Source organism: Cimex lectularius, unplaced genomic scaffold, assembly GCF_000648675.2.
Source record: "Cimex lectularius strain Harlan isolate CLEC.00 unplaced genomic scaffold, Clec_2.1 scaffold356, whole genome shotgun sequence".
Taxonomy (NCBI): Eukaryota; Metazoa; Arthropoda; class Insecta; order Hemiptera; family Cimicidae; genus Cimex; species Cimex lectularius.
The window spans coordinates 124,920-136,451 of record NW_019392986.1 but is presented as its reverse complement, the minus strand read 5'-3'; the positions used below and the strand labels follow the sequence as shown (position 1 = coordinate 136,451).

Below are 11,532 nucleotides of genomic sequence, written 5' to 3'. Positions count from 1 at the left end.
CATCTTTGAAAAGTAATTGAAAAAGCAATCACATCACTAAAAAGGATATGCAATGGAGTACGTTTTATATAAAATTAATATATAAAATTTGCAAGTCTATAAGTTTGGAAATAATAGTTTAGACTCACCATAGTATTTTTTTCAACTTAAAAAACAATATTTTTCAACGTTTTGGGTACTAAAACGCTTATTTCCCCAATTTTGTTTTCGAACCTAAATTAAAAAACGTTTATTAAATTCATTCAAAATTTAGCTAGGTTTTTATTTTTTAATTTTTCCAACTGACCAATCCGTCAACCACGGTTTTTGCCCTTCATCATCAATTTTTTCATCTTTGAAAAAGTAATTGAAAAAGCAATCACATCACTAAAAAGGATATGCAATGGAGTACGTTTTATATAAAATTAATATATAAAATTTGCAAGTCTATAAGTTTGGAAATAATAGTTTAGACTCACCATAGTATTTTTTTCAACTTAAAAAACAATATTTTTCAACGTTTTGGGTACTAAAACGCTTATTTCCCCAATTTTGTTTTCGAACCTAAATTAAAAAACGTTTATTAAATTCATTCAAAATTTCGCTAGGTTTTTATATTTTAATTTTTCCACCTGGCCATCCGTCAAACACGGTTTTTGCCTTTCATCATCAATTTTTTCATCTTTTAAAAAATAATTGAAAAAGTTTAGTACAAGTTTAGTATTGATCGCATCTCATTGGAAATTTAACAAATTTAACGTTTTCAACGGATTTATCCAAAACCTTTTAGTTTTGACATTAACATTGTATATTTGAAGCAAGGTGATATATTAAAAAATCTGTCAAGGGTAAAAACTCCGAAACTGTTGAGATTCGGACCATGTTAATTGGGACTTTTTGATTTCATTTTGAATGTAGAATATACTGGAAAAATTTGTAATGCGAGTAGTTTAACACTTTGTATATGTTTTACAATTTTCGAAGGTCCTGACTTTTTGCTTTGTTTATTATATTGTTTTTTTTGTTCACAATATTTACATGAAAAGTAAATAACAAATAATATGTGTAATTACCTGGTGAAATGCAGCCAAGAAGTTCAATTCGGAGACAGACCGTCCGACGATGTACGCTGTAAGGGAGGACCCTAATCTGACTAGCAAAAACAGGAGGCATTATCCTATGACTGACGACTGTCGCCGTATCGCTGTTTCCACTTAGGATCTAAAACAAAAAGAAAGTGTGAAAGAAAGTGGCTACCTATTTTGATATTTTTATTAAAGGGAAAATTCAAACAGGTGACATAATAAAACTTTTTGCAATGGCTTAGGTATTTGCGAGGGTAATACCGCCATATCGGGTTATGTTGATATTTTCCAGGATAAAACGATAATAACAGGGAAGCCACGACGAGCTATGCCAGGGACAACCCTTCTCCCCAATAACCCGGATTCCGAACAAGAACCAAGAAGTGATTAATTTGTGATAAAATATCTTCAGTTATCGGTATTTCCTACTACCCGTAGTCCAATCATCGATCTCGTGTAATAATTTGTTTTATGCTAGACCCTTGATTTAAATTAACACCATTTTCTCCCTAGGCCGATTTTTTTTCATGAAACGCATATAAAATTTATATATTCACGTAACCAACTTTATAAATATCATCGTTATTATTTTCAAGTTTTATTTAATTTGAAGAGGATTAAATTTTTCAGATAAAAGTGACAAATTTGGTCTGAATCCAATTTTTTAATAACTTTTAATTGACTTGGCAATATAAAAGATTTAATTTTGGCGCAAGACAAGTTGCCGTAATAATAATATATTATATAAAAAATTCATCCTGCGTATGTTTCTGCTCACGAAATAATAAAATTAGCCGGTCGATTAACTTGAAATTTTGAGAGAAATTTGCATACAAACAGTGACATGGATGGTTCTTAGACGACCATATGAAAATTAGTATAAAAATGAAAAATACTTAAAATTAATTTTTAAAACCAATAATTATTCTAGTAATTTAATAATTTTCATATGGTCTTATACGAGCTCAATTATTTTCTATATTACAAAAATGGTGAAATGAAAGAAGAGTATTACATTTTTATATTTAATTTTTTCGACAATTTAATTCTCTCTAATGTCAATATTTCATAGTAACTATTTTAATTACGAATTCGCAGTTATTTTACTTCAAATTAACTTTTAAAAAAATTTTAAATTATAAAATAAGCCTTTTTTTATTCTGTCCTACTGGTAGCTTGCGTGTACATCAGGGCTTTGTCAAGTGTAGACAAAATAACATGAATAACAAAAACATGCACAAAAACATAAATAAATAAAACAGTTGTCTGGTTAGCAATCACTCTGCCCTAAATTACTCGATATTCCTCGTGGTAGGTGGCGATAAACCCTGCCATTCACGCTAATAAATAAATTCACTAATTTCGTGGTCCGCTTGACTAATTAATATATTACAATTAATTAAGGTTTTTAGTTGAGATAAAAAAGTCAATGGCACGAGCGGGATTCGAATCCACGATCTTCGGCTAGATACGCCGCTGCTCTACCACTTGAGCTATCGTGACCTCGATCCACTCGGACACTAACTTCCCATCTCAACCCCACTTCGAACTTCGAATCCCGCTCGTGCCATTGACTTTTTTATCTCAACTAAAAGCCTTAATTAATTCTAATAAATAAGATTCAACGGGTTTTCACGCTATCTCCTAGTACTCGATATTCCTACGGGGAATTTGGGTTAAAATGTGCCATTCACGCTAATAAATGAATTCGTCCCAATAAACCACACACATGACAAAAATAATCAAATGAAAACGAGAATATTTTATTTTTACATATATTTTTTATATAGGTATAGTTTTATTCTTAATTATAATTAAATTATTCTTAATTAAATCCAATTTTTTCTACTGAAATCAAGAAAAGTTAAAGAATATTATGAATCATTTATATTTTATTGTTTCAGTAAGCTTTAATTTTAATAGTAGTTAAATTTTATGTCATTTTCTTGGTGCCTGATTATATCATAGTCAGACAAACCTCTCACTTTTACAAAAAAATTCTTTCACATTCTTATATGTTATACCATTTACTATTGTTTTCAACTTCTTTTAATAAATGGTTAATGAGAAAAGAAAAAGGTGTAATTTAACATTACAAAGTATTAACGTATATAAATATAGTAAGTATAAACGACAATCAATCACAGTGCCCCAGATTATTCGATATTTCTCGAGGTAGACCATAAACTCTGCCATTCTCGCTAATACATAACATTCACAGGGTCACTACCTCATAGTACTCGATATTTCTCGTGGTAATTTAGGAAAAGCCCTGCCATTTACACTAATGAATAACATTCACCCTACCCCATAGTACTCGATATTCCGACGGAGAATTAGGGATAAAATATGCCATTCACGCTAATAAATGAATTCGTCCCAATAAATAACACCCAAGATACAAATAGTCAAATGAAAACAAGAATTCACTAATTTCGTGGTCAGCTTGACCAATTAATATCTTTCAATTAATTAATGTTTTTGGTTGAGATAAAAAAGTCAGTGTCACAGCGGGATTCGAACCCACGATCTTCGGCTAGATACGCCGAAAAAGGAGGGAAAATAGAAAAGGTGGGGTTGAGATGGGAAGTTAGTGTCAAAGTGGATCGAGGTCACGATAGCTCAAGTGGCAGAGCAGCGGCGTATCAAGCCGAAGGTCGTGGGTTCGAATCCCGCTCGTGACACTGAATTTTTTACTCAACTAAAAACCTTAATTAATGTAAAACGAGAATCTTTTATTTTTATATATATTTTTTATAACTAGTAAGTAGTATTTGTACTGAAATAAACGAAAGTTAAAGAATAATCGTTCTTTATTATAAATCATTTATATTTTATATTTTCATTTTTTATGTAAACTTTAATTTCAATTGTAGTTAAATTTTATGTCATCATCTTGGAGCCTGATTATGCCATACGAAAACAAACCTCTCAATTATACAAAAATTTTCTTTTACGTTCTTATATTTCATACTATTTACTAATTTTTTAATGCTTTGAAGAAAGGATTCATGAGAAATTAAAGAGGAGTAATTTGAGGTTATAAATTATTAATTGAAAGTTAAAAATGGTTAATTTGACGTGAAAAAGGTTAATTTTCAATCAGAAAAGATTATTTAGTGTAAAAATAGGTTGATTTCAAACAAAAATTGGTTAATTTGACGTAAAAAAGCTATATTATAAAGTAGTATTGTGTTTAAAACATCATTACTTAGTTTTGAGTAAGTATAGGAGCTTTTACTTTTACTTCATTTTTCAAATTGTCTCAAAACCCATTTAGATTTTGAAAAGTTACCAAACTATTGGGATATTAAGACGGTATGACTAGTCGAAATTTTCACTCCTGATCTTTCTAGTTACACATATTTTAAACCTTTTGAATTTTCCCTTCTAAAGCTCTCTCGACTTGGAGTTGTTTTAATTAAAAATGTCAACTCAGGCCCATTAAATGACTTTCTCAATGTAATTTAGATAAGCACTTTTCTCTTTTAGACGAAACAACGAAAGAGCGCGGAAGCGAATGGACTGTCTTTAATTTGTTGTATTCAAGACACAAATTCAATTTTATTAAATTGTTTCGTGTTCGTAATGGAAATACGGCTCGTGAGCGAAAATTGCTCTTTCTTTTGCAATTAACACGGGCATCATTAGATGTTAAGAGGTGTTATCGGTTAACAGGCTTGAATGGATTTTCCGGTTAATTAAGACTGTTATGCTTTGTAAAATGTAATCCTACACGTTTCTTACCTTTCTATGGTAATGTTGAAAAATGGTTCTTTTTCGTTCGTCAACATTTTCAAACAATTGAACCCCGAGCTTGCTTTTTCGGATAAATATTATCCGATTTGACCAGATAAATGATAAATTTCTGTTGTTTTGATTGGATAGCAATTGTTTTACCGCTGGTGATACTTTTCGCTAAAAAAATATTTATTCTCATCTGTATAATAACACATTCTGTAATTTTATGAAATAGACTGATGAAACATTAACGCACCGCCCTTAAATTTGAATGTAATTACGTTTATTCATATTTTGCGTATCAAAAAAAGGTTTGGATGTAGAAATAAGACATTTAAAATGCAAATGTTTATGAACTAGTTCTAAAATAAATTATTGTGTAAAGAATAAAAAAACAGAAAGTTCCAAAACAAATAAAAATTGCTGTTTGGAAATCGTGAGTTGCCAGGAGGACCTCAAAGAAGCAGACTCTTCATAGCAAAATGAATTTCTACCCCTATTTTCCTCCCCACTCATTTAAAATCAAACATACATAGACAAAAAACATTAATATCTTACTAACACTCTCAAAACGATAACACAACAATGTTAAATCTACACGAAAACCCACTTTGAGTGAATACAAAATTTAACGATGCTTATAAATCCCAGGCTCTGAAGATGATGTCAAAAAAGCTGGAAACGTTGACACGATAAAGAAAGAGTTTTTCTAAACCTACATCATATCACTCTCAACACGAAAACACAACAATGACAAATCTACACAGAAACACAATTTGATTGAATACAAAATTAAACGATGCTTATAAATCCAAGGCGCTGAAGATGATCTCGAAAAAAGCTCGAAACGTTGACAGAAAAAGTTCCAAAAACAAATAAAAATGCTGTTTATATATATCGTGAGATGCGGTCTGTTGTGATGTAGATTTAAAAAAAGATTTTCTTTATCGTGCAAGTAGGATCTCAAAGAAGTAGACTCTTCGTAGAAAAATGAATTTCTACCCCTATTTTACTCCTCACTTTTTTACAATCAAACAAACATAAACAAAAAAGATTAGTATCTCACTAACACTCTCAACACGACAACACAACAATGACAAATCTACACAGAAAACACACTTTGATTGAATAGAAAATTAAACGATGCTTATAAATCCCAGGCCCTGAAGATGATCTCGAAAAAAGCTCGAAACGTTGACACAATAAAGGAAGTGATTTCCTAAACCTACGTCATATCAAAAAGTTCCAAAACAAAAAAAAATTCCTGTTTGGAGATCGCCAGTTGCGGTCTGTTGTGGTGTAGATTTGGAAAAACATTTTTTATATAATGCCAGGAGTACTTCAAAGAAGGAGACTCTTCATAGAAAAATGAATTTCTACCCCTATTTTCCTCCTCACGTTTTTACAATCAAACACACATAAACAAAAAAGATTAATATCTCATTAACACTCTCAATAGGACAACACAACTATGACACAGAAAACACTCTTTGAGTGAATAAATTAAACGATAAAATTGAACAATGCTGATAAATCCCAGGCCCTGAAGATGATCTTAAAAAAGCTCGAAACGATGACACGATAAAGAAAAATGTTTTCCTAAACCTACCGAATCTCAGGATCTCTAAATAGTCATCCATTAACAGCCAATGTATAAATACTTTTTGGTTCCTTGTAATACCAAGTATTTCCAACTCTGGCACGAATCATGTCAGTTAAACGGCTTTTGCAATCCGCGGAAAAGATTTTTGATAAAATCCTGAGGGTTTCTTTCCCATTCATCAAGAACATCCGTTTCCAACTCGGGGGGGGGGGGTTTGACCTAGGTTTCGTTTTGTACTCCTTGCTTAAGTTGGTACCAAATGAGTTTAAATTTGAAGCTGGCCACACCAAGCACTCAAAACGAACACTATTCAGGTAGCCATCCACAATACTTGCTCTATATAGCTTGGCATTATCCTGCATTAGCACGAATGACTGACATGGGCAACCGACAATGTTATTCTATTATATCTTATAAGCACTTCTGTGAAATAAGAGATCTTCCTCGCACAACCATGGAAATGCCACCCCAGAACATTTCTCCTGAGGGTTTCCATATGAATTCATTCTGAAGAGTTTTAGGCCAACTTTCATCATATCTGTAAAGAGAATTCGTCCCCAATCTTCAAAGTCCAATTCACATGTTCTTGTGCGAGATGAAGCCTGGCCGTAAGAGTAGGTGGTCTACGAGTAGGGTGCGAACCCACATTAGTTTTACTATTCCGTTTATTCATTAAAACAAAGCTGTCTTTAATGGCACATCAATATACAATTAAATATTTAATTTGGTCGTCTTGGCTACATCGATAATTTTAGACCTGGGGTCGAATATCAGTTGTTTTGAATTCATATCCAACATACTTACAAAATGGCTTTTTTTATGATCCGTGCTGTAGCAAACTTAGGGTAATATTGTCGTAATTATTAAGTACTAATTATAATATTAAAATAATAGTATAATCATCATTATTGCATTTGTTTTCTTTTATTTTTCTTTAGAAATTTTACATAGAACATTTGTCAAAATTCCCTTCTCTTTTTAAAAGCTTACTTTTATTTTGTAAACTTCGAGGTCTTGTAAGTATTTTTAAGTATATTTTGCCCAACGGACCAAAGCCCGCCCCGCTCTAAGAGGAACCGCGGAATTGTTTGCAAACTTGTTCGAGTTGAGACGACTAGCACACCTAAGTTATACTTTCTCCTTTGGAGACTCCCCTTCCAACCTGTTCGGCGAGAAAAGTAGAAATTTTCCAAATTATTTCCGGTTGAATGCGTTTCATTGCGGTTACTTCGGGGATACTCGGATTCTTCTGTTTTCCGATAGCCGAAAGGGCGAGAATAGAATTCGTTTCTTTTTTGCGCGGATCGAGTGCTATAAGTTTAAAGTTTCATCAGTCGGAATATTTCAACCCACTTTGTTCCTTTTTATTCGAAAGGGGCAACTTTTCTTCTTAAGACGTAGACTTAATCTGCATTCCAAAAGTTTCGCCTCTTTTAATAAAAAAATATAAGACATTTTTAAGCAGCAGTAGTCATTAACTAATCACATTTTTAGCGAACAAAATAAGTTTAGATTTGTTTATTGCTTTTATTTTTTTATTGCTTTGAGTCTATATTTGTATTAAAAGTTACTTTGAAAATCAAAACTTAGTTTTATATGATAAAAACTTATTTTCACCGTGATTTACGAAAAAGACATGTCCCTACTAGCTCATTCTTATTCTGAAATTGAATTCTATTTTGCTATAAATCAACAATTTTAACTTATTATTCGTTATTTCTCGGTATAGTAGAATGACATTCTCAATGCGATAGCGACTGCATTTATCTTTCCCGCCTAACACAAGAAAATCTGAGAAATCCTATACATAACTTCGCTATTTTTCGTGGCCCGCTTGACCAATTAATATCATTCAATTAATTAAGGTTTTTAGTTGAGATAAAAAGTGAGTGTCACGAGCGGGATTCGAACCCAAGATCTTCGGCTGGAGTGGATGTCGAGTGGATCGAGGTCACGCTAGCTCAAATGGTAGAGTAGCGGCGTATCTAGCCGAAGGTCGTGTGTTCGAATCCAGCTCGTGACACTCACTTTTTATCTCAAATAAAAACCTTATACATAACGATACAATGGCAGTAAGACACCTTTGATGGCATCGCTCAGGGCTCGATTCGTGGGCTCAATTTGTAAAACATGTTATACCAGGTCCTCACCAAGCATATGCCAGACGGGATATACAGAAAATGTAGCTGTTACCGGAGCCCAATTATAAAAAAAGCTCAGGCTCCAATTGAAGTTTAAAAAACTAAGATCATTCACATTCTACCGTCCTGATGGAGAAACTAGTTTTAGAAGGTGGTGCGATACTTGGGGGTTACATCCGACAACAATTTTTAAGGTCACATATCCGTTCAAGCGGACAAGTAGCAGGAGCTGCCATTTGCGAGCGCCATGACCAATACAGCATTGACCAGCTAGTGCAACCATCATAGCTATTCATCTGCTCTACCCACGTGTAAGGAGCAAGAAGCAAATATTTTCAAAGAGGAAAAAGACCGAACAGTTACGAATTGAAAACATGAGTCGGTGGACGCCAGAGGAAGGTGGATCGTAAATAATAATGGGCCAAACAACAGAAATGATTTATATCGATAAAAATTAAACTGGTTACAAATCTGATTTGGCTTTGGTTTTTAGCTGGAATTTTTTTATTTTAATTTTCCTTCCAACCCCAAGCCTAGTCTGAACTATCCGTCCTTGCTTTCCAGCCTCAACCATGGAGGGGAGAGCCTGGACATACTTTGTTGTTATAAGTTGAGATATAGGTAGATATGATGTAAGTAGAACTGCGAGTCAGTCAGATCTATTATGCTAATTTTCGTCTCGAAGAGTGACAAATGCAAAAGATAAAAAGAGATCCAAGGACTAATGTTTGAATCTAATTTATCTATGATTTTTTAGATTCTCATTGTATCATATTGATTTTTGTTAATGCCTTTTATAGTTTTACGGTTTAGATTTATGAATTATATACGTTATTTGCAGAAGTCTGTATTTACTAGATGGGAGTGGAGTTTGTTTTCCAGGTGGTCGTTCGATTTCATTGTACCTTTGAAGAACGTCCCGGACCAGAGTTAAATGGAGACGTAATGAGTCTGGTGCGCAAAGCGCTTTTTCCTCTTTTCCGCCGTTGTGCCGGCTTTTTCTGTTTTCTACCGACTAAGCGGAAACCAGTGTTCAACCCATTCTTCCTCTTTATTCCAGGACGGCTTTTCTCTTTTACCGAGAGGTTTTATTATTATTTAATCAGTTTTCTTCTCGCATGGCCGGAGGATCGCTGGCAAGAAGTTGTTAATATTTTTTCTCTCTTAAAGCATAAATTTGTAACAGATCGTTTCACTTGAGATGTTTAGATACGTTAGCCAATTATGTTTTATAATTATTTTTTAATGAAACCCGTCTGGAGATCGATAAAAGAAAAATTGTTTATCTCCATAAGTACCGAATTTAAGCTGGAGTTTTACAGGCATTATAATAATAAAATAAATCGAAGGGATTAACTATTAATATGTAATTAGAGAAAGAATATTAATATAATAATATTATAAGAATATTAATATAATAAATATCGACAAAATTAATTTATGTACAATTATAAAAGTTCTGAATTTGAAATGTGATGACATCCTCTACACTGTATTGTGATGTAATATATAAGGCAAAGAAAAATAGCCTTATCTGTATGGAGTCAAAATACGACGTCTTGCCTAACAACTGTGATATTTATAAAGACAAAAAATAAAAAGTAAGTTCTCATTACTTACAAATCAAGTTTTAATGTGTGGTGATTGGTGACCGTTAATCGATGATTATTCAGAAATCGTGAGATGCGGTCTGGTGTGATGTAGGTATCAGAAAAACATTTTCTTTATCGTGACAACGTTTCGATATTTATTGAGATGATCTTCAGGGCCTGGGATTTACAAACATTGTTTGAATTTTACAAATAAATGTATTTATGAATTTATACAATGCTAGAAATTTTAGATTAAAAAAAAAGAATTTGTACAATGCTAGAAAATTTTTTAAATCTTAAATTTTCTAGAAGTGTATAAATTCATTTTTTAGTCTAAAATTTCTAGCATTATATAAATTCATAAATACATGTATTTATAAAATTCAAACAATGTTTGTAAATCCCAGGCCCGGAAGATGATCTCAATAAAGATCGAAACGTTGTCACGATAACGTGAATAAGAAAAAAAAATATTGTGAATTTATACAATACTACAAATTTTAGATAAAAAATGAATTTATGCAATGCTAGACATTTTTTTAAATCTAAAATTTTCTAGCATTGAATAAATTCATTTTTTTAATCTAAAAGTTCTAGCATTGTATAAATTCATAATTTTTTTAACATCCTACATGTATTTGTGAAACTAAAACTATGTCTGTAAATTCCAGGCCCTGAAGATGATCTCAATAAAGATCGAAACGTTGGCACGATAAAGAAAATGTTTTCCTAAAACCTACATCACACCAGACCGCATCTAACGATTTCTGAATAATCAAGTTTTACTTATTAACATAATTTTATTACTATTAACCTTATCCTTAGGTGTTTTGTTGAAAAAGAAGATTGGTGTTGGTCAGTAACACTTGTGCCTTATCATAAAATTAATGCTTTTATGTGTGACAAAAAAGGGTGGATTAAAAACATAGTAAAGTAAGATGCTATTTATAAATTATTATTTTTACTTAGAGCATATAGACAAATATATAAAATGATGAGTACAAAACGAAGGTCCCTCCCAAGCCATCTTGGATGATACCAGGACTTAGCCTAACGTACAATCTTAGCCTAACGAAACTTCCCAAGGAAAATACCGCTCCTTATGTAAATCAAAAAAAGTTTCTAAAAATTAAGGCTTCGCTTGACAAAACAACATTTATATATACAGACGAATCAAAGTATCAAGCTGGCACTGGCACAGCGTTTGTCTTTGAAGACCGCTAGTATATGTACCTTTTTTCCCCCATGCCTGCAACTATACCGTTGAGCTCTATGCTTTGGATGAGTGCATTAAGGAAATGGCTACCTCGAGATTTTTAAGATTGCTCAAACTCTGATCTGCTCTGACTCTCAGTCCGCTCTGTTGAATTTGAAAAACATCCTTTCCCTCC

At 32.5% G+C, this 11,532-nt stretch overlaps 1 protein-coding gene across 5 annotated transcripts in view; it reads right to left on the bottom strand.

Annotated features, from left to right (window-relative positions):
- LOC112127962 (discoidin domain-containing receptor 2-like) overlaps nt 1-11,532 on the bottom strand; it is a 177,018-nt gene that overhangs the window by 87,391 nt on the left and 78,095 nt on the right. For 4 of the 5 annotated variants that reach the window (XM_024229601.1, XM_024229602.1, XM_024229598.1 and 1 more), the window contains exon 3: nt 1,053-1,200. In XM_024229601.1, the coding sequence (XP_024085369.1) occupies nt 1,053-1,200 (148 nt within the window). Of the gene's footprint in view, nt 1-1,052; nt 1,201-1,325; nt 1,370-11,532 lie in introns of those variants that run through there. The other variant, XM_024229600.1, reaches the window with a different exon arrangement.